General features: G+C 38.3%; 1 protein-coding gene across 17 annotated transcripts in view; it reads left to right on the forward strand.

The window, feature by feature from the left end:
- Nucleotides 1–24440, forward strand: part of MEF2C (myocyte enhancer factor 2C) — a 151964-nt gene that overhangs the window by 96932 nt on the left and 30592 nt on the right. For 13 of the 17 annotated variants that reach the window (XM_078448237.2, XM_078448241.2, XM_060635386.3 and 10 more), the window contains 2 exons: nt 13156–13299; nt 22527–22713. In XM_078448237.2, the coding sequence (XP_078304363.1) occupies nt 13156–13299; nt 22527–22713 (331 nt within the window). Of the gene's footprint in view, nt 1–13155; nt 13300–13358; nt 13497–22526; nt 22714–24440 lie in introns of all 17 variants that reach the window. The other 4 variants (XM_060635397.3, XM_060635399.3, XM_060635402.3 and 1 more) reach the window with 2 other exon arrangements.

Raw genomic sequence — 24440 nt, forward strand, 5'->3', positions numbered from 1 at the left:
CAGCCACCACTTGGCCTCATTGAGTTAGACAATGGGTGCTCAGCTGCTGCCAGAGTTGGATATCAGGATGAGCAAGATTGCTGATGGCCCGTGAGAAAGCTCTATGTAAGATCATAAAGTGCTGAATCCAGACACAAAGAGAGGCCAGCTTACCTGCTGGGGGATCAGTTAATGTGCTCACTGAATTATTTTTCCCTCTCCCCTTCAAAAGACCCTCAACTTCTCTCTCATTCTCATTCCCTTCCTCCCTCCCCACCTATCTATCTATCTACCACCATCTTATCCTCTCTTTCTCTCTCTCCTTCTTGTCCTTCCTTTTCTTTAACATATACTCTCCATACCTCTCTGTTTTTCACTTCTCAGTGCTCTCTAGGTTTTGTAGCATCATATGAAATCCAAAGTGACTGAATGTAAAAACCAAAGAATGTTACTTATCTGTGTAATGTATGAAGTCATGGGAAATGTGATTTTGTGAAGGAGTTGCTCCAAGATTCAGGGACCATGGATTCATATATGCATAACATTCACAGCATAAGGGAAATAAATTAAAATGAGTTTGATTTTAATTATTAGTTAATTTGATTTGGAAACATAAATTTAGAAAAATTTAAACCTACACATAAAATAATAAGGTAGCTTAGCCTATGTAGGCTTTGATCAGCATTTGACATTGATAATACTAGCCTTTCCAAAACATTTCTAATGAATTACATTTTATTTGAAAGTATTTCATCTAAGAGACAGGATCTCAGTTTGCCAAAACGGACTGCATAGTAAGTGTTTTCAGAATCTCCTTTGTAGATAGTTTGTGTCCTATTTATTTTCAATGATTATATTCAATTCAGTATTGCCTGTGCTAATGAGAAAGGACCTTTTATTCCTTTTAACTCCAGCATAGTTAACATACAGTCTTATATTAGTTTCAAGTGTATAGTAAGCTGACTCAACAATTCTTTACATTATTCAGTACTCATCATAAGTGTATTCTCGATCCCCTTCATCTATCCACCCACCCCTCCACCCACCTTATCTCTGGAAACCATCAGTTCTGTATAGTTAAGAGTCTGTTTTTTTGGTTTGTCTCTTTTTTTCTTTGTTTTGTTTCTCAATTCCACAAATGAGTGAAATCATATGGTGTTTGTCTTCCTTTGACTGGCTTATTTCACTTAACATTATACCCTCTTTATCCATTCATGTTGTGGCAAATGGCAAAGTCTCATTCTTTTTTATGGCTGAGCAATTTTCTATCAGACTGGCCTCTGACCAGTGACCATCTCATTCATTGTATCTTGGGCACTCTTTATTAAACAGGAAGTTTTCCAGTGGGGGGGCACCTGGATGGTTCAATTGGTTAAGCGTCTGACTTTGGCTCAGGTCAAGATCTCATGGTTAGTGAGTTTGAGCCTTGCATTGGGCTGTCTGCTGTCAGTGCAGAGCCTGCTTCGGATCCTCTGTCCCCCCTCTCTCTGCCCCTCCCCCACCCTCTCTCTGTCTCAAAAATAAACATTTTAAAAAATTTTAAAATCTTTAACAAAAAAGTTTTCCAGTGTGCAACCAATAAAATGAAAATCCCAGGGGATTTTACATCAAAAGACACAAGTAATAAGGCTAGAAACCAAGGCTGCTAGCCTTTGGCAGACCTAGCAAACATTACTGATGTTGAAAGAAGAGAGAAAAGGTCCATTGTTAAAGGAAAGGGAAAGCTTGGATCCCCACTAACTTTGGCTTAATATTTCTAAGCCTCCTTATTATATGTCATCAGGCTCTCCCTGGCTGTCCAGAAGAGTCAACCGAATTGTTGCAGCATTCTACCATCAGATACTGCCCTAGTTGCTAAGGATAGAAAGCTCTCAAGAGATACTTCTTGTCTACAGGGATCTTATAATCTAGGAAATGAGACAAAAAACAAGAATGCAGAGAACAACATTATGAAATGTGAATTACAAAGCTCTGGAGAAACACAAAAGAGTGACACATTAATTCTCTTAACTCTGTAGTCCACAGGATTCTTTCCTTTTATAATTTAACTTTATGTGTGAGGCTGGGAGAAGTGGCATTAAAGAGAGTGGGTGGTGGAGGCAAAAACTACCTATACTCTGAGCATAAGTCCAGCAGCTGCTGTCTGTGGCTTTTCAGCCTCCATTGTGATTCCATCTTAAATAAGAATCTCTGTCACTTCAGCCTTGTTTTTTTTTATGCTTTACTTTATATTTGAAAGACAAGACAGAGAGAGACAGCATGAGTGCGGGGAGCAGAGGGAGAGGAAGACACAGAATCCAAAGCAGGCTCCAGGCTCTGAGCTGTCAGCACAGAGCCCAACTCAAGGCTTGAACTCACAAGCTGTGAGATCATGACCCGAGCCAAAGTTATACACTTAACCAACTGAGCCACCCAGGTGCCCCTCTTTTACTCTTTTAGTAGCAACAGCAGTTTTGGTTGGGTGTCATCCATGGGTGGGACACAACTTTCAAGTTGCTGTAGATAAAAAGGAAAAAGACAATGTTTCTGCTCTTGTGGAGATTTATTCTAAAGCACCGAGGCTCTCCCTTCATCTGGCAGCCACAGTAGCTGTGATGTACATATTGTTCTCACACAATCCCTTCAATGCTCTGGGGCCCTGATCCCTCATGGTCACACGTCAGAGCAGTATGGGCATCGAGCAGTGTGTGCTAACACAGTTGTGGATATCACTCTCTTGGATGGCTCATCCTTCAGAATTAGCTTGTAGGCTAGTTTTCTCAGGGCATACTCACAGGGTGTGCTAGCTGGGAAGGCAAAGGCTAAGAGGACCTTTCCCATCATTACTATCCAATCATTCTAGAATAACCAAAATCAAAACTTTTCCATCTGCAAGTATCTATATAGAATGGCGTATAGCCACTCATTCATTGGTGAGCCGGCTGGTTTATCAGGAGAGAGAGAAATCAATTAGAAAAAAAATTGTTTGAATGTCTGGTACTATGGGGAAGGAGTTGAAGATTCCATAAATAAAATCTGTGTTCACAATCTAGAATTGGTCCCTAAAAATCTCTCTGCCATTTAATAAACAGAGGGGTAGAACAGAACTTGGAGAAGTATTTTCGGTCATATCCCAGGCTGAAATCTATTATTGGTGCATATAAGACATGGAAACTACAACAGCAGGAGTGAATGGCAAACAGGGGTTTCCCCCATCAGTCCAAGGGCCAACCCAAGAGAGAAGTGGACCAGGGTCAAGCCCGCTGGAACTCTTTCCTCTCTTCAGCCTGGCAGAGGCCTAGGGTAGGAGATTGGTGTTAGGAAAAGAAGCAATTTAACCTTCATCTGGGAGTCCCTCGCTATCTCAGAAATGAGGATTTGGGTATCTCAAGTACAATTCTCAGGTGTGATCAGAACTGTCGTGACACAAGTCAGTCAGTTGTGAACCTCACATCTTCTTCTGTGTTCCCTTATTGAATGCTCTGTGTACACTCTGCTTTTCACATAATCTAGTGATAAACTGCAGATCCCAACTAACAGATTCTTCAAATCACATCAAAGGTGATGCCCTTTCTCCTACAGGAGAACCTAGAAATAGAGAAGACAATCCCCAAAAGCACCTCTTGCAGTACTTTCTCAATATGTTATGTCTTCCTGGTGGTGACTGAGAGTACCGGGAGCTGGAAAGGAACAGCCCGTCCTCCACAGAACTCTGAGCAATCGTAAACACACACACACACAAACATGACCATTTGCACCCCCTCCAAAATAGTCTCTGTGTCACCTCCACTGTTTCCACTGCCAAAAGGATACTCTATTGCCACAATCGTGAAGTGGTTTTAGAACTTGCTTTAACTTACCAGAACTTGTGTTCTGTGCATTTTTCACTTCATGTTATTAAAACAAATAAATAACCCTGCCATCTTAGGAGACTACCCAACTCATTTCAGCAAGTCTGACAGTGTTAGAAAGTATGACTGTCAAGCTTGTTTGCTTGTTCATTTATGCGGTAAACAGTTACGAGAACCTTTACTGAGCTCACATGTATTACTGCAGCCCTCTAGCAGGAACCAGAGATACCCAACTCTTACAGAACTCACTACCTAGTGGTGAAGCAGACATGTCAGTAGATAACATGAGAAGGGGGTCCCCAAGTGCCTAGACAGAGCTTCACGGGGCAAGTGATGGCATTAGGTAACAGGTGGCCTAGGATGACTAAGGTTCATATATCAGAGAGCAGAAGTAAACATATTCTAGACAGTAATGAATGACATATCAAAACAGTGTTATTACACTGACTTGGGAAATGGTAGGAAGTTCCCCATTGATGAAACCCAGAGTGCTGAGGGAGAAGAGAAGGAATGAGGCTGGAGAAGAAGGGGAGGACTTGCTGTGAAAACCAGTGGTTGTGGCCATTGGGAGCCGCCATGGTTTATAAGGAAAGCACTGCTACGATTAGATTTGCATTGTCAGGAGACCCTGCCAAAAGTAGGATGAAGGATTGACTGGAAAGTAGGATCAGAGGACAGACTGAGGATGGGAGACCAAACAGAAAAAATAGTAATTGTTGAGTCAAGAGATGGTGGAGTCAAGGGTGACTTCTGGATTTCCAGCTTGGATAACTAGGTTGTGAGGTTTTCCAGGAAAAGAAAGATGGGAGGGGAATGGATGAAGGGATAGGTTATACTCAACAACATAAGTGGGGAAATAAATGAGAAGAAGAGATCGTGGGAATCCTGTAGAAATGAGGAAGTATGGTGACTGAAAATGGCAGTCCTGAGCTGATGATAAATATAGGCAGTGGGGGCTACTCCCACATCATGACTAATCATGCACTGACCCAACTTGAATAAAAAGGCATTTACAGCTAGATAAGAGCCAACTTGGAAACAAAAATAATGATTTAACTTATGTAGATACATATACATCTTCTTTTGTTAAAATAAGTCATTAATGGTTTTTAAAAGATGCTTCAACGTGTTATTTTTAAAGAATCAGTGCTCCCAATATTCTTCCTTTTTTGTCCCCGTAACCTATTTGCAAGTAAAATGCCATAGTTGAAAAAGGTTAGTAGGTGAAGTTACGTTTATATTTTAGACTTTCAAAAATCCTCCTTCCCAATCTTTGTTAATTTACTCCTCTCCTCTCTTTCCCAACCTTTGTTTAATTTGTTAGTTCTGTCCTATCTTTTCCTTCCTTATTTAAGAAGTCAGTAACATCATTCATTCTTCAAACCCACTTCCAATTTGATCCTTCATATGCCAGCCTTTTATTTTTTTATCCCATCTTTTATTTTTTTAGCTTGCTTTTAGAAAGACTATTAAGATTAACTGCATATTTTAGCATGCATTTCAATCATTATATATTAAATGTTCCCTGCTTAGTACTTTACTTCAGATCTCTCTTGGATTCAGAATATCAGGGAGCATTTCATAGCTAAGTGTGCCAAACTTCTCCATCTCAATCCTTTTCCCGTCCAGCCTCATGATGCATGCCTTGTCCAGGTTCCAGAAGAGGTGTGGTGGAAGAATTCCTAACAAAAACATCAACCCACTGACCTATCCTGAGGCAGCCTGAATCATCTGATTGGCCCTAAAATCACCCTGATTTTCCATGAATCCTCCAGGCTAAGGTTGGCCCAGAATAAGACCAATGTCAAAGCCCGGGAGAATAGTGGAGCAGTAGACCAACATCCAAAAATGGGGGGAAAAGATGAACTTTGCCCAAGAATTTTAAAACATGCTTATTTCAAATTTATAGGATCTGATTCACATTCACAAAAGTTTCCCCATGCTCTTCACTATAAGGTTTCTGTTTTTGTTTTTCTACCCTTACACATTCTGCCTAGAATACCACTCCCTTTTTTTCTTCCATGCTGAATTCTGTGCCCTCTCTTCTGCTACTCGTTTCAAGGGCTGAGATTATATGGTCATGGCTTTTTTACCTTAAAGCTTTCGTGAATGCATAGTTCTTTCTGACACTCTGTATTCAGACCAGTACTCTAATTTTTAAGTGTTTAATGATATAACTCTCCTGAGTTATAATCAGCTTCATACTGCATTGTTTTCTCACTTAAAAATGATACTTTTCAGGTGGCGTGTGGGTGGTTAAGCATCCGACTGCAACTCAGGTCATGATCTCATGGTTTGTGGGTTTGAGCCCCAGGTCCGGCTCTGTGCTGACAGCTCAGAGCCTGGAGGCTGCTTCAGATTCTGTGTCTCCCTCTCTCTGCTCCTCCCCTGCTCACACTCTGTCTCTCTCTCTCAAAAGTAAATAAACATTAAAAAAAATTTACAAAAGTGATACATTTCAAAAAGTAGTCGATTTATAATAGTTACTTAAAAAGAGCAAAATAATAATGGAGTTTTAACATAATATGAAATAGTAATATAAAATGGTGAAAAAGAAATGACAATTGAAAAAATACACACTGAGACTCCTCTGCCTCTAGTATCTGAACATTCTTTCCTGTTGTGTTCGTCCATCCATTCAGTCTCTCATTAATGCTGCAAACATTTATTAAGCTTCTCCCATGTGCCAGGCCTGTGCTAAGTCCTGGTGATACAAAATGACTCGTAAACAATCCCTAAGCTCCAGGAGTTCACTTATGGAAAGAAAACCATGTAAACAGAAATTCTTAATCATATCTTCAGGAATGCATCTTTGTATCCAGAAGACCTCACGTAACACCGGACACATAGTAGCACTTAGTAAATATATATCAAGAGGTCTGGATCCCACTGCCATTTCTGCCTCCGGCCAGACAGACAGCTTTGGTCCAGTCTTGAAATATCTGCATACACTAACATTAAAGTGGAAATGTGTGTTCTGTTCATTCAACAAACATTTCTTAAGCATCTACAAGTGTGTCAGTCTCTGTTCTATATTGAAACTCCAAAAGTGAAGAAAGGAAGGCACTTTGTTAATTGCTTCATGAGCTAGCAAGGGAGACAAAACATAAGTAATAATATGCGATAAAGGCTCTAATAGGAAAATGTATACAATGAGTGAGTACATGAATGAGGGAGAAATCAATTCAGCTCTGGTGATCAGAGAAGTCTACAAAGAGGAGCTAATGTGTTAGCTCTGCCTTGAAGGAGGACTGTCCAAATCCAAGGAACAATAGTGGTGGGCTCATTCCAGAAGCCCAGCTTGAGCAAGGACACGCGATGTGAAAGACCAATTGATTAGGCACCATTAATTCTCCCCCTGGAAGACAGGAGGAGGATCCTCGGTGATCTAGTCCAGTATTAGAGTACCAGTAGTTCTAGGAACTATCACCATCTGATTGTTTATATGACACAATTTGTGGTTATTAAAAGGCATGGGTGGGTGTTTATGTTGTATACATTAAAAGTCTTCAAATCTTTAATTAGTCCCTTTTATTTCTATTATTTAAAGATGAAGAACTGCTCAGTGAAAAAAATTTCAAGTCCAATATTACGATTATCTTTTCAGGAAAGGAATAAAACGAAGCAATGAAAATCTCCAGTGCTTCCCAGCCTTTCCTAGGCTGTTAATATCTAGTTAGAATGAGCATTAATTACCTAGAGGAAATATACTGTTAAGGTTTATATTTTCAATTTTTTATTAATATTTTCACCACTAATGAATAAGTTGGGATAAATTTTAGTTTTTTATAGTCTGTACTAGATATGATTTGCTTGTCTAATTAAAGTCTACCTAGTGATTGTAGTAACTTTGCAGTATTTTAATGTGTCTTTTCATTTCTATATTAAGAACAAAGAAGAACTATGGAACAGGAAAGATAGTGCAGACAATGCTTACAGTTTTGGTAATTAAAACCTATGGAGAAATTTCTTTCTACCTGATCTTTCCCCTGTCTAAGTAATCTGTGCTAGAAATCACACACACACACAGCACATATTATAGGACAGTTCAAAGATTTTTAATTTAAATTTGTGCTGCCTGCTTCTCTAAAACATAAGTGCACCAAACAGTATCTGTGTGTAATAGGTTTTCACTAATTGCTGACGGTATTTTAAGTGAAGGAAGTCCTTGCGCACAGATCGCCCTGATGGCCACTCCCCACGGGGCTCAGGGCTGCTGGGACTAACAAGGCACTTGGGAGCAGCACACAGCTGTGGGAGGGTGTTTACAAAATACCCTCAGAAACTTCACTTACAGGCAGTGTCCACTTCAGCTGCACCTCCTTTTCCTATATGGATTTACTACTTCCTACAGATTATTCTGCTTGTTAAGAGCGGATGCTTATTTTCATAAAGCTATGAAAGACAAGCGCGAAAATGATTTAGAATGAAAGAAAAGGAAACTACCTTTTCTAAGTTGATGCCTTTTTTTTTCTTGGCTTTTGTGTGAACATGACATTCATGCAACTAGCAGAGATAATTCCTGACACATCAACCCTCTGAAGTAAGGGTAATGCTAGCTGTACAAGAAAGGTTGATTATTTGGCTTTTAAGAAAATTAATGAGTATTTTGGGGCTTTTAGCAAAAGGATTTGAAATTGCTGCTGTAGAGTGGGTAGGTACAAAGAAAGGAAGATGATGAAGATATATATTCTTGAGGACTAATATTGCAGGCATGGAAAGAAGTTGAACGATTGGAAGCTTTAATCTGTGATGGTAGCTCTAAAAGAAACTTAATTTTATGTAGATAGCAAAAATATAAAATATATAGCTTCATTTAATTGAAAAAGACCAATAACTTAGTTATTTCTTTATTACTAACAAGAAACAATTATAAAAAGGGAAATCAGTTTTAACCATTGTATACAGAAGGGATTTGATAACATAATGCCTAAGATGAGAAATGAGAGCTCCATGTGGCATTCTTTTTCATTTATATTCCTTTCAGTAACGAAATGGAATCTGTTCCCTACATCTATTTCATTAGAATTTTTGAAGCACCTGTCACCTATCATCATCAGTTTATATGTATTTCAAGTTGTCTTGACGAACAAATGTACTAATGCAGGGTCCATATGTCCACATGTCTGGGAGGGGAGATTCCACGTGGTTTTTGGACTACCTGTCTGGACTCCTTTTCCCGTTTATTGTTTGGAGTATGTCACCTTCTGTCAATCTAATTACTTCTCTAAGAAACGGCTGTTCTCAGCTCACTGCATGACAATCTCTGCCTTGTGAAAACATCCCAGAAGCCTCTGCAGTCAATTGATCTACCCCAAAAGTGTCACTGTCACATGGAAAGTTGAATTCAGTATACAGACTCACTCAAGATTTACAGAGTTCTCTGAGGGAAGAGTTTCTTTAGATACGTAGCCAGAGAAGCTGGTTTCAGTAGATCTCTTGCCTTCTCTTGACATACAGAATAAATCTTTTCAAAACGTAGTCAGCTGAGAGACACAATATATACAGCCAAGACTTCTAGCCCCTGTAGTAATAATAATGATGATGATGGTGATGATGATGTAAGTGCCTACAGTACCTGACCAATAACATTTGTAAAAGATCAGAGAAGCTTTCAAAGACCAGAGGCAGAGATTTTCATTTTTCCAAAAAAAAAAAAAAAAAAAAGCCCTGAAGAATAATGCTTATTTACCCATTATTTACCCAGTTAGCAGTCCCTTTAGTTTATACTGACTGTTTATTACTGTGATAAAGACAGACTTGGCTGAATCTAACAGTAATTCTTTTGCCATCCTCAAACAGCTATAGATTTTTAATATAATAAAGATAAGACTGCCCATATAGTTCCACATTCACATGATAGTATTTAAGTTTGTGCCATCGCATCCATTTTCAGAGCTTTGTAATTCTACCATAATCATCTGTTCTTGGCAGAAATGTGGTCTACAAGCTCTCAGTTGAGGATAATATTTTTGAACAATTTTTTCAGTGTTCTAGTTATGTGATTATGGGAACTTGGAACTCAGTATTAATTTGCTCTTGGATTTTGTATTTCTATATCTCAGAATGCCCCCCTTTTTAAATAATGCAATTTAACCTGAAATAAGACTGCAATACACCTTTTGCTCTTAGAGATATTTCATTACTTAAATACTGGTGATGTTCAATGAAAGATAATGTAATTAGATACAAAAAGAATTTATTAAGAGAAAAGGAGCTGCTGTTACCCTTCCCCCTCACCGTTGTTTCCTTTGTGACTTCATGGCACTAGCTTTCTTTGCTTAACAGTTGATGTAATTCTTTAGGTACAAAATGAGCTCTTGATCTAATTGATTTTTTAATCCAAAAAACTGATAAGTGCTTTATTGAGTAATAAGCATTCCCACTCTAAAATTTGACATCTAAGAAATACCAATATTTTAGCAATATTCTCATTCTTAAAGTTTTCCCACAGCCTAATTTTTAAATTTTTCTGCCTAATTTATTTCAGCGTTCACTCTACTGCTATAGTCACATATGAGTGGGAGACATCTATTCCACATCCCTCACTTTACGAGTGTGGGAAAGGCTGGGCAGGGGAAGGTGGCCCCACGTCGCTCACGGCAGGAGGCTGAAAGGCCAATCATGCTTGGCCATGCTGGTTTGAGACCCGGCATGAGGTTTCCCTAAACTCTTCATGAAGCACTTGTGAGAGATAATGAGTTAACATTTGTGGAGATCTTTCAATGAAGTGTAATTGATGTTTGAATTTTTATAAACCGAATGCAGTATCTCCCCTCAAAAGCTTCATAAGAATATTTAGCACACATGTATGTGCCAGATGGATAGTAATGACAGTTGATAGGCCTCTCCTAGCCCTTGCGTTCTGTTGTCAAAAATCTGCACATCAAAACAACTATAATTTTTACAATAAGATTTATTGGGTAATTTTTTAGGGTGCACATTGAAGAATCTACTGTCTAGATAAGACTATAAATTAATGTTCTATAAGATAAGATTTTAAACTGAAGGTTTATATAAGAATATTCCTATTATGCCTTATAGAAATATAGGCAGATTTTGAAAATTCTCAGATAATATTTTCTTGACCTGACATCTTTCCCTACAAAGGTGAATTTTTATGAAAAATATGTGGAGTATGATGCAAGGCACTGCAAAATTATTCTTAAAAGCTCAAGGATATATGGAGATCAAAGCAGAAACATCATTATATAACAAAGAGTTATCACCCAGAAGAATATGCTTGTGGTTGAGATAATGCTAACAAAACAGCCTAAAACAGGAAATTAAGTTAGTGAATAAAACTATTATTGTAGGGGTGCCTGGGTGGCTCAGTCGGTTGAGCATCCGACTTCAGCTCAGGTCACGATCTCACGGTTCATGAGTTCGAGCCCCGCGTCGGGCTCTTGGCTGATGGCTCAGAGCCTGGAGCCTGCTTCCGATTCTGTGTCTCCCTCTCTCTCTGCCCCTCCCCCATTCATGCTCTGTCTCTCTCTGTCTCAAAAATAAATAAACATTTAAAAAATTTTTAAAAAATAACTATTATTGTAATGTATTGTGACATTCTTTGTAATATTATTTTAAGAACTCTCCAGAGGTATTTCTTCTGGATAAAAATGATGGCTATAGATCTGTGGTAGGGGGACAGGTGGCCCCACCAATTATAAATTCCCAAAGATTATAAATGTATATATATATATTATCATCTTGTGTCAAAATACTCATTTTAATATTCAAACATTATACCACATAATAAGCTGTAGCCATATGTTTATTTGTTATATTATACCACAATAACATTAATAAATATTTACAGAGCTGCAGTGTCTCATAGATGTATTAGAAATGGTACCTCTCTTAGTATGATTTTAAGTGAAACTCTTTAGTGCCTCAGAAAAAAACTAATTTTAAGTGTTACATTTGTTACACATTGATAAGAGCCAAGGAGTTTAAATTGTTAAGACTGACACTCCCTTTATAACTCATGTTGTTTTATTTATTTTCCCCAATTGCATGAATTAAAGATGGAGTGTTATCTCAGCTTTGAATTCCTTAGCTTGATGTCACAGCTTTTGCTTTATTTGTATGTGAATTCTGTCTTTAATAAAGATGAGCTCCGCTGAACTTTCCATTAATGAGAGACACTTAGGTACCCAACTCTTTAAAAACGATTTTGGTAGTACCAGGAAAATTCAGAAATGTTGCCAGTCTATTAATAATTGACACGGCATGCTGTGTGATTAATCAGAAGTTTTATGATCTCTAAAAACATAACATTTTCTTTGTAAATCAGATGGTGTACAATTAACTTGACAACCATCAGTTAAAAGGAAAGAAAGAGAGAGAGAGGGAGGGAGAGGGACAGAGAAAGGGAAAGTAAAACTCAGGACTCCTGACTCATACTTTTTCCATGTTACATACGTATTTATCCTTCTGTGACAGCTGAGACTAGACCAGACCTACATTCAGGCGACAGGAGGTTCAGGATAAGGCACCGACTTTTCACTTTCATGTGTCAGGAGACAGTCTCAGGGTGACCTTACTCAGCTGGAACCAGGAAGAACTTTTGCTAGTTTGATAGTTGTTGACTTAGTTACCTACTTCCAGCATTCTCTGGCTTCCTTATCCAGCTGATGGTAAGCTAAGCTCAGGTGTTGTGACTTTTCTTTCAGCCTATGTTTAGGCAGGTAACTTCTCAGCATTACCACTCTCAGTACATATTTTCACAAGTATAGAACTCTAAACAAACTACACAGAGGTAATTCTCCTTACGATCACAGTGTCTGAACATTCTCACTGGGTACTTCGTGAGAATATGAGCTGGGTTCTCTTACGGCATTTTGCTGTCAAGTGCATAGCCTAAGGGGGTGGCAGGACACCATGAGTACCAACAATTATGCTAAACCCGAACTAGAGCTCTGTTTCTGACATTTCTGCTTTTGTCGTGATCACAGATTCTGAAATCATTGTGTAATGTCCTAATTTCTAGTTTTCCTGTGGGAAGATAGTGTTGCAATTTGCCACCTTGCTCGTATTTTTCTGTAATTGTCTCTCACTGGATGTTTGAAGCATGTATGAATTCTGTACCATGAAATTTCAGCCCTCATGCCATCTTTGTTTATTGACTGAATTTGGTTGTAAGCGGAATATTGCCCTTTTATTTTTCTGTAACTAGAAATGAGTGCACTTTTGAAATCACTCATGGGTTCTCTCTATGGTTTCTTTAATGTAAAAAAGCATATGTAATAAAAACCCGAAATATTGGACAGCTTGAACTACTATAACACCCCTGAATGTCTCTTACAGCCTCTGTCTAGGTTTGAACTTTCCAAATTATGTATTTCAGACGTTGAGAAAGAAGGGCCTTAATGGCTGTGACAGCCCAGATCCCGATGCAGACGATTCAGTAGGTCACAGCCCTGAGTCTGAGGACAAGTACAGGAAAATTAACGAAGATATTGATCTAATGATCAGCAGGCAAAGATTGTGTGTAAGTACTCGGAACACCCTTCATTTTTTTTACTCTTGATATTTCTCTGAACCTGGCAGGCCTTGAACAAGAAAGAGAACAAAGGCTGTGAAAGCCCCGATCCCGACTCCTCTTATGCACTCACCCCACGCACTGAAGAAAAATACAAAAAAATTAATGAAGAATTTGATAATATGATCAAGAGTCATAAAATTCCTGTAAGTACCAAAGGTAGATGGCTGGTCTGCTGATAACCGCTGCAGTAACATACCTTAACCCTTTCAGTGATGACTTTCTGTAAGAAGCATTGGAAAGTCAAACCAATAAAATAGCCATCTCACCCCACAGGGCAGTGCATTTAGAAAGCAAACCCCGAGGGATGCTGAAATTATGTAATCTAAAAGAGTTGCCATCCAGAAGTTCATTCAGAGGTAGAATATTTACAGGAAGAAGAGAAAGATCTATGCAACATGCCCTGAATTTACACAATCTTTTAAACACACAGCTCACACAAATCACAGTGCATTAGTAAAACGCTGGAATGTCCTTCTGAACAAGCTTGAGGATTTACTATAGAACATACATATATTTGTACTGAGACCGAATACACTATGGGAGCCACAGTTCTCTCATGTAAACTGGCCATCAGCCCCCCAAAGAAAAGCTTGGCTCCAAATAAAGCTTCTTCAGCCCGTCTCCCTAAACATGAGATTCAGCAACAGCACTGAAGGGTTAAAGCTAATGCTCGCTGCAGGGAAACAGACTGCATGAAAACCTAATGGTAAGATTTCAACATGTTTGTGTGCTGGGGTGATTTTAAAGCTTTATCAGAATATTCGCTTTGCCTACACCAACATTTTCCATGCTTTAACATTTGGCTAAATTTTGTCTTAACCAAGTCAAAAAATTTCTAACAATCAATCATATGCCTTGCCAGATATTTAAGAGAAATAACTCTGCATGTATTATTTTGTTTGCCCACAGAATGAGGGGAAACGTACATACCTTTATTATATTCTGTCATCAATCAAATGATGTTAATTTTATGGCATAAAAGTGATGAAACTCAGAGGCTCACATGCTTTCTGAATAACCAATGTTAGTGTCTGAAACCCTCATTTTATACAAACTCTTCAGTGGGTAATTAATTCCTTTCTCAAAAAAAGAACATTTTTTCTAAGTTAGCAAGATACCCTAAACTTGAGGGTTGGGAAAGATTCGGCAGTGAAAATACGCCTCAGCAATTATAAGTGCAGATATTTGGGGACAAGAGCTCTAGGCTAAGTCCACAACTACACTCACAGGATAAATTAATGCCTTACACATAGTAGGTGTACAAACAACCTGTGTTGAATTAAAAGGAACACTTTAAAAGTTATTTATAAAATGTATGAACATTAAACTTTCTATCTTCATCAGTATGTCTGCTTCTTTTGTTAAGTGAAATAATGTCAGCGGAAGAGATTTTGTTGAATCATTATTAATATATTGTATCATGAAAGAAAGCTTAAATGCCTTAAATTTTTAAAGGTTTCATAAAACCGAGTACTATATACAACACACCCACAGTGGGCACTTTATCAAAAATAACATTTCCCATCAGATGCAGTCATGCATACCTGTTATACCCAGAATTCTTATGTGATAAAATACCCATTGAGATTTTATTTTGCCCAGAAGAAGGAAGGAAGCAGTTCCCTTGAGCCAATTTTTTTAATGTTTACTTATTTATTTTTGAGAGAGAGCACAAGTGAGGGAGGGACAGAGAGAGAGAGAGAGAGAGACCTAGAATCTGAAGCAGGCTTCAGGTTCCCAGCGGCCAGCTCCGTGCCTGACTTGGGGCTCGAACCCATGAACCGTGAGATCATGACCTGAGCCAAAGTCGGACACTCAACTGACTGAGCCACCCAGGTGCCCCTCCTTTGGGCCAATTTTTAGTTCTTACAGGCTGAGTTTCTCCAGCTATACAATACACTGTTTAGAGCTGCCAGGCACAAAGGTTTGTGAATATAAGATTGTCGGTGTCTGCGACAGGAGGAATCCCCTGCACAGCTAGGAAAGAGCAGTAGTATGTGTATTACAGCGGATCACTCTCCCTGGATCACTCTCCCTGGCCATGTTCTTAAATGAGTATGAGGCTTTAACCCCCGAAGCTCTGGGAGAATGCCCATATTTGCACACTGGATCCTTTTTCCCATGCTTTAGGAGTAAGAGGTGTGATGCATACCTCAGCTCCCTTGCAGTATTTCATCCCGTCCTGTAAAGAGTTCAAAATCAGGATACATGATTTCTTAAGAGGTGCAGTGGTGTGTGGTGGGGGATGAAAACCACATGAGAGTTTAGAGGTCGGGCTGTGAGAAGGACTACACAGCTCCTAGCTGTGCCGCTGAGTCTTCCTCTCTGTAGTAAGTGCTTCAGCCTCCACGATGAAAAGCGCAGTTTTCGCACATCGCTTTCAGTTGCTGGAAGTAAATTTTGTTGAAAGTTTCCACAGCTGCTAAAACATTTACAGCAGGGCAAGGACACTCTGCCCTTTGTATGTAGGGAGTGTCTCCACCTCTTTAAAAACATTACAAGACTGTTTTTCTATTTCAAAGACCCGGTTTGAAGAGTTTCCCTTTTAAAATAGAAAATTTAATATTGCAAGCGCCTGTTACGATATAATTTATGCCCATATTCCTCAATTACATGAAATAATCCATGGATGATTTGGAATCTTGTTGACCAGCATTTCCTCACGCGGGGCTTGCCACGGTTCATGCTGGGCATCACAGCAAGAAAGAACAGTTCCATTTGAGGAACCAGGAATTAGGAAATGGGCTGAAGGAAGGAGGGGTGGTTGCAAGATTGGTTGAGAGAGAACAGGAAGGGAGGAAGTGGAAGGAGTATGTGTTTTCTTCAAATAGCAGACTGTGAAGACCAGGAAACACTGCTCTAAGTAGGAGCAAGGAAAGAGTTAAAGGCCTGGAGATTATCTGCAAAGGAGGAATGCTCCAGGGAAGGAAAAGATCAGAGGTATCAGCTATGGAGGTAAAATGGCAAAGCTACTCCAGGAAGGGGAGGATGGGATAGGAACAGGAAGAGCAAGGAGTTACAGGTAGACCCGTGACCTAGTTAAGGGGGTAGATGGGCAGAGTGAAGCTGACTGTACCACCACCTGGTGACTTCTCTGTTTTGTATTGAATTTAGCGTCTATAGATAGTGAGGTGGGGCACTAAGCGCTGAGAAGAGGACCAAGAACGATGAAGGTGTAGACATTGCGAGAAAGCGAGAATGAGAAGGGAATGAGCAAGTACAGGCCAGAGTCGTCAGGCAACCTTGTGGAGATTTGGATATCAGCAATTAGTAGTCACTAGTCAGCAGAGTTGTGTGATTTGTTTTTCTCCCCCCAGTTCTCAGCAGCGTGGGAATGGTTGATCGAAAGGTAAGGGAGTGTCATTCATGGCCCAGTAAAGGGATTCAGTTTAGCCATTCACATTAAATAAAAAAGGGCCTGTTAACTAAAAATATTTTATTAAAAATATTTTATTTGACTTTTTATTGGACTTTTCCTTGTGGTAAGTTTGGGAAAATAGTGGGTTTTGGGTAAGAGTTCAGATACCTTTCTGACCACGATGACTCACTTCAGCAACCATGATCAGTTTGCTCAGGGATAGACACTAAAAGCTTTTTTTGCTGTCATGCCTGTGTCTCTTATGCAGGGCTGGCATTGTGGGCATGTGACCTGTGTAGTTACACAGGGCCCTGCCCTCAGAGGCTTTGCCATCACCATCTTGAAATTCTTCATAATTTTTTAACAGGAGCCCGTCATTTTCATTTTGCCCTGAGCCCTGCAAAGCACGTAGCAGTCCTGCCTACAGCATTTTATTTAATTACCCCAAATTTCCTCTTCCTTCCTGTCTCAAGTATTGTAAAATTTGTAGCCTGGCCCTGAGATATTTGTAAGTTTGGAGTTCTTAACTATATTCTGGCTTTCAATTTTTAGACAAAAATATTTTAAATAGATGCTTCTAATTTCCCTAATTTTGAAAAGTCAAGAAGAAAACAAGTAATGACAAATTCCTGTAAACATTTATACATTATTGTTGCCTTTTCATTCCCTAAAACATTTAGAGCTGGTTCTTCTCTTTATGTTTGTAAACACTTCATGTCTCAGATCAGGTCAAGGGAGATTAAATGACTTGCCTGGTTCAATGACAATTTATTACACAACTAGACTACAACTGAGATTTCTGATAGAAAGTAAGTTGTTCTTTCTGAGTCTCTGCATTGTCTCCTTAGTGTGGTCATTTTTAAGCTTATAATTCTACTTTAAAACTGTGTAACCAGTTCCTAATACAGATAAAGAAGCAAAAGAAACAAAGCAAAAGGTTTAATGCAAAAGGTGTTAGCATGTTATTATGAAGTGTGATTTTTTGAAGTATGCTTTGATATCAGAGCTCTACTGACCACTGTGTAGCCAATCACAAGAGAATTTTATACTTATCATCGAAATTGTTTACAGTTCAGAATGCTGGAAACTGAGTAGTTCTTTGGGATGATGGTCAGAGGAAGAGAGGAGTAAAGAGATTTTCACTGAACTGGTTATTAGAGTGGTTCAGAATTTATTAAATAATTATTAAGAATCCTTTTTATTTTGGATGTGCATGTAGTGAGGGGAAATGGGCTTTGCTCTCTACAGAGATGCAGTCAACACTCTGTAGAATGTTCAGGGGAGTAGTTTGATAGCAGATCCTTAAGTACCCAGTAATAGATAAACACTTACAAACACTAATAGTGAATACAAATTAAAACATTCGTAACTAAAAAATAGCTTTAAAATACCAAACCTGTGGGGCGCCTGAGTAGCTCAGTCAGTTGAACATCTAACTCTTGATTTCAGCTCAGGTCGTGATACCAGGGTCTCAGGATCAAGCCCCACATTAGGCTCTGCACTGGGCGCGGAGCCTGCTTAAGATTCTTTCTCTGTCCCTCTGCCCCTCTCCCCTCCTCACGTGCTCGCTCTCTCTCTCTCTTTCTCTAAAATAAAAATTAAAAAATAAAACTAAAATAAAATACCAAACCTGAGTAAATATGGAAGAGAGGAGTCTTTAAGGTTTATTTTTTCCTAAGCACAGAGCTCACTCCAACAGGGATGCTCACCCACATTTCATAAGAACCCCATTTTAGCTCATTATTTTCATGGTACACAAATAAGCTGTTACCATGAAGCCCATACTCACTTCACAGTATCATTTCTGACTGCAATATTTTATTTCTCTCCAAAAACTTGTACTGTGTTACACAATGATTTAATTGAAAAAGCAATAGACTCAGTCACTTACTAGTTAGATGATCTTGGGCCACTTAATCTCATCGATTTAAAAAGGAAAGGATTATATCTTACAGTGAAGGGATGTTGAAAGTGTTGGATCATATAATGTGTGTGACTTATATAGTCCAGTGCCTGCTTGGTAATAATACACAGTAAATTGTAAGCTTGTATTTTCATATTAGTATAGTGTCTTCCTAAAAACCCTCCTTTAATGAAAAATAGTCAATTCATATAACAAATAGTAGACTAGGCTCTGCATTACCTTGCAGCAAAAGAGCTTTAAGAGCTTGATGAAAGGGGACATTATTTGGCCAACATCATAAGTAATGTTACAAGGGAAAGAAAAGCAAGAGAAAGAGATCAAGAGATGGATGGTTGGTTGGTAGGGCAAGCTGTATGATTAAATAAGGTGGTCAGGGTGGGCTTCCTTGAGAAGGCCAGATTTTGAGCAGAAAACTGAAGGAGGTGATGGAGTTAGCCATGTACATGAGGCAAAAATGAAGGAGGGAGGAAGAGGACAATAGGAAACCAGATAATGAAGCCTAGTGAAAGCTGGAATTTATAGGACCTTATAGAACATTGGAAGAAGCTGGGCTTTACTACGAGTAAGGTGGGAGCTTCTCAGGGTTTGAAACAGAGGGGTGTTATGATCTTATTTGTGCTTTAATGGATCTATTCAATTGCTAGATCAAAAATAAAAAGAAGGAGAGCAAGGATAGAAGCAGGCAACTCTTAAGGAAGCAACTGCAGTGATCAAGGAAACAGGGGATGATGCTGGAGACTTTAGAATGAGAAGTGGTTGGAAAGTGGGTATGTTGGAAGTTAAGCCAATAGGATTTCCAGATGAACTGGGTGTTGGGTATGGGGAGAAAGTGAAGATTCACGGGTAACTCCAAGGATTTTATTCTGTGCCTTTGGAAGCATTGAGCTGTCATCAGCTGGAGATGAAGAGAGGTGTGAGTGGAGGTAGGTTGGAGTTGGTTTTGAGATGTCTATTAGACTAGACATGAGACAAGTAGAAATATTGAGGTTGTTGTTGGATATGCAAGGCTGAATCAGGAGAGAGAGCTGAACTGCAGATAGATAAAGGACCATGCTACTCTTAAATTCAGAGAGCAGGGAGAAGAGAAAGAACCAGCAACAAAAACGGAGAAGGAGAGCCATCGAGGTCAGTAGGAGGGAAAGTTCAGGGTCTTGAAAGGAAAGGAAATTTGTCAAGAAGGAGTGACCAGCTGTGTCCCAAGTTGAGGCCTGAGGACTTACCATTGGAAAGTCAATAATGACTATGACAAGAGCATTTTCAGTGAAGGGGCAGAGGAAAACATTTTAATGGAATGAGCTGAGAGAACACATTGCTGTATTTACAACCCAAATTATAAAAGCAGAACTGCCATTGGTGACATGAGTTTTCAAGATGGTAAACAATTCTTAATGAAGTTCTTTACAAAACAAAGTTAAATATTCCCTCAATGCACACAGTAATTGCATTTCTGGAAATTTCAGAGTATAATAAAATCTGTGTTTCAATGTATAGAAATACCTTGTGTTCGTAGAACAAAGTTACTTCTGACTCACATCATTGGAAATGGGTTTTTTTCACACATGAATGTGCAGAGGGACTTTGGAAAGTTGAATGGGGTAAGAGATGATTCTTTGTTGTGTTGAACTGTCCCACATATAATAGGGTATACAGCATATCTGCCTACCTACCCAGAAAATACCAGCCACACCCCCCAATCATTGTGACACCCGGAAATTGTCTCAAAGATTTCCAAAGTGCTCCCTAAGGAGATAGTCCACCCCCTGAAGAGTACCACTATTCTAGATCTAGAGAGTCACTATTATGGCTCTGGTGGGAAAGGTGGTAATTGAAGGGAGTTTAGTAAAAGGATTGTTTGTCGATAGGTAGCATTCCGTGTAACCCAAAGGAATAGTGAAGTATATTAGGGCTTACAACCTGGAAGCTGTTAGCACATCTAGGCCTGAAGGAGCAAGAGGAGAGAAAAGAAACCAGAGCACACAGAGCAACACCTAAGTCTATGAAGATGGGACCCAAAAAGAGGCATGACCTTCACTAGTCCTCCCATGGCTCAGCAGGGAGGGAGCTACAGTAGAAAAACACCGTGATTGCTCTCCTATTCTCTGCACTTCTGCTCGTCCCTCCAGTGGTCCAGCTGAAGCCAGAGGGCGAGAAGAGCCAGGCAGATGCAGGCTGGAGAGTCAGCCTCCTGGGCCCACAGCAGTGAAGAGGGTGGAGAGTGATTCTGGAGGGGCAAATGGAGAAGACCTAGCACAGTACTTACCTTTGTTTCCTTAGGTATTCTAAGTAATTCCTATTTGGCCTTTGACTATAGGAATACAGTATTTCATTCATTGTCAGACATATATTTTACAGCATACACCAATACTTTTTGTTGTTTAAAAGGCTCTAGAAATTTGGGGATATATTCATTCTTTGATGTGTTATCAAATGTTTATATTTCATTATATGACAATGTTTATCCAAAAGTATTTTTGTTACTCTCTTTAAGATAGTGTCTTAATAAAGAATGACTGTTTTAATAAAGCATGTGAACATTTTTATTTTCCTCTAAAATAGTGAGGAATCAAAGACATGTAAAAGAGTTATGAAACATTTGCTTCTGTCAATATCGACATGTCCAGATCATGGAAAAAAAGAAAATAGGACAAATAAAGTATAATAGAACATAAGCATAAATAAAAAATAGTAGTGAATTTACCATCAGGATAAACAGCTTCTGCAGAGTATGCCATATGATGCAGGCCAGCCAATGAACCAGTAAAAGAAAGTTGATTTTAAGATTACTGAAAAAAAAGGCAAAAAAATAAATAAAAATAAAAACCTTTCAGTCACATGCACATGTGCTTTTAAACTGACACAGTGGCTTATTTGAGAATACTGAGGGAATGTTCTATATAAACCCTGTCTCTAATATATATATTAGATACACACATAAACACACACATAAATCCATTTTTTAGTAAGAATGCTGTATGCTCTGACACCATGAGTCCTCTGGCAATATATTCAAACAGTGTTTTCATTTATAATGTTAATTTTTCTTTTAGAAAAAAGGAGGTAGGGAGTTGTAAGTATGATTATCTAGTACAAGCAGAAAAATAAGCAAGATTTTGCTTAAATTGCTAAAATAATACCAAAATATCAATAATTAGGACCTGATTACTCTAATTAGGTATCCACACAACTTCAGGTCCCTAAATATTTGCTCACTTTCTCACTTAAGATAGAGGTCTTTCCATTTGTCAGTGTCAGTATATCCCAAAATGTGAACTGTAACATACATTATGAACTATCATTTTAAAATATGGATCATTGAATGATACATGCTCTGTTGAATTCTGGATCTTAAAATGTCTATTATCTTTAGAGTTACTATCAAAAGACAGACTTTTAAAAAATAATAATTAAAGTATATGTGCTATTCACATGCCTGGAGATGATTTTATATCATTAAACTTCTGCATAAATATGCTTCAATAAGCAATTAAACTGAAGACTCTGGTTTGCATTTTAATCCTCCTTTTTCTCTGTGAAGTCATCACAATCATGTACCTTTGATCTTGCAGTCATTTCTGGCACCAGATTCAGACATCACAAATGAACAATTATTACTTAATAGAATGGAATTCAAAGACAATGGAGTCTAATGAAATGGGGCTTTGTTTTAAACAAAAGTGAAACGTTTTCTAATAGTTGCAAAGAAAGAGTTCTAAGCCCATTAAAGAAATCAATTTATGATCTGAACATGTTGAGAGCTCTTCTTAATGGTCTTCTAGACACCAAGCAGCTTGGAATTTAAAAATTTTCTAGGAAAAGTGAAGCCTGTCTGTCCTTGAGGGCTTCTGTTTCTCTTCTTTCCTTTTACACATATTTTTTTTTCTGCTCCTACAGGCTGTTCCACCTCCCAACTTTGAGATGCCAGTCTCCATCCCAGTGTCCAGCCACAACAGTTTGGTATACAGCAACCCCGTCAGCTCACTGGGAAACCCCAACCTTTTGCCACTGGCCCACCCTTCTCTGCAGAGAAATAGTATGTCTCCTGGTGTAACACATCGACCTCCAAGTGCAGGTAACACAGGTAGGTCCTCATGAGGACACAATGTTAGCAAATCAGTAGAAGGAGCCATTCTTGGCAAGATGTTGACTTTTTCAGTTTTCCATTTGTTATGTTCCTTCGTTGCTTAATAGCCCTATTTTAGGTCTTTAACCTCGTTAGCCTGTCTTGTGAGATCTTTCATAATCTGCTGTTTATCTGTTCAGACTATCTATCACCAACCTCTCATGTGGCTATATTTTAACCACATGCTTTCTCAAACAGAAAGTAGAATATCCTGTCTCCCTTCTTTTGCTTCTGCTCTTCTCCCACCTAAAATGCCATTTTCCCTTTTCCTCTTAGCCAGATATCACCCCATTCTGTGAAATCTTCCCCTCTGTCCTCTGATAACATTTGTGCCATTTAGTTATTTATTATTTTGATCAATTTTTATTACTTATACAGAAACTTATACCACAAAGGATTTAAAATGGAAACGAAATGTGATAAAATAGCATAACTTCTAAGAAGTGTGAAATAAAAATAAAAAGAAATTAAGAGCCCATCGTAAGAACATATACACCTGCCACAAATTCGTCTCAATGCTTCTAAGAAATCCCTACTGTTGTACAATTCACAGTGTTCCAGAGAAAAGAAATCAGTGCTCAGAAAAAGTTCAACCATTCTTCATACTCAGATCAAGCAAAACACACTATGATGTGCTATATTGAATATGTGTCTGTTTCCCCACTGGATTTAAAGAACCTTCTTGAAGGGAAGAAAGTCTTCCTGATTTGCCAGCTTCACAGTTGGAACTAAGTAGATGCATATTAAATACAACCAAACAATTCCTTCACACTTCCAAAAGAAGCACCAAAAATAATTATATTTCTAAATCATACATAGCAAACCATTATACATTACATTTTATTTTTTAAAAAGCACTCTATAGGAGAAGTTTAATATGTCTCAGGCACACATAACTGTATTAAAAGCAGTTTATTCACAGAAGACTTTTTCCTTGAGAAAACTTCCATATCTGCCTTATAATTAAAACTAAACATGTATTACTACTTAGTACGGAAACCTTATATAGAAAATATAACCAAAATAGCCAAATAATAAAATCTTGCTAAATCTTGAGTCTGAGAGATATGTATAAAGGACTTCATTATGCCATTCTCTCTACTTTTGACTATGATTGAAGTTTTTCATAAGAATTTTCAATAACTGTATGTTATTCCCTTCACATCATACTCAAATGCAGTTGAATTTCCTATTTGATAAACTCATGCTCATTTTTTTTTGAAATTTCATACTTTATTTCCAAAATATTATTTGTTTGGAAATAATAAACATTTCTTAAAATATAATGAACATTTTCTTCAAATTCCAAAAAAAGAACCAACAAATAATTATGGAGTATCTCTTAGAATCCATTAGAAAATAACCTAGTTGATACTCTGTTCTTTTGGCTAAATCTTGTTGCTTAAAAACTAACAGTAATTATTATTTTCAATATCTTACTGAAACTTCCCAGCTCTTATATTTTAACACTGCCAAATGTTAATGTACTTTTTTAAGTTAGCAGTGAATAATCATACCTTTCTAACTTTTTAGCCAATGAAACCTATTTTATGGTGTCAGTAAGGAAAATTCAGGCAGTAAATGAGGTCATTCACTGTGGGTAGGTTCATGAAATGACCAAAGTTCTGGACAATTAGCATTTTACAAAACTAATTATAGAAAATATATTTACAAAGAATTAAACA

Source organism: Panthera onca, chromosome A1, assembly GCF_046562875.1.
Source record: "Panthera onca isolate mPanOnc1 chromosome A1, mPanOnc1 haplotype 2, whole genome shotgun sequence".
Classification (NCBI taxonomy): domain Eukaryota; kingdom Metazoa; phylum Chordata; class Mammalia; order Carnivora; family Felidae; genus Panthera; species Panthera onca.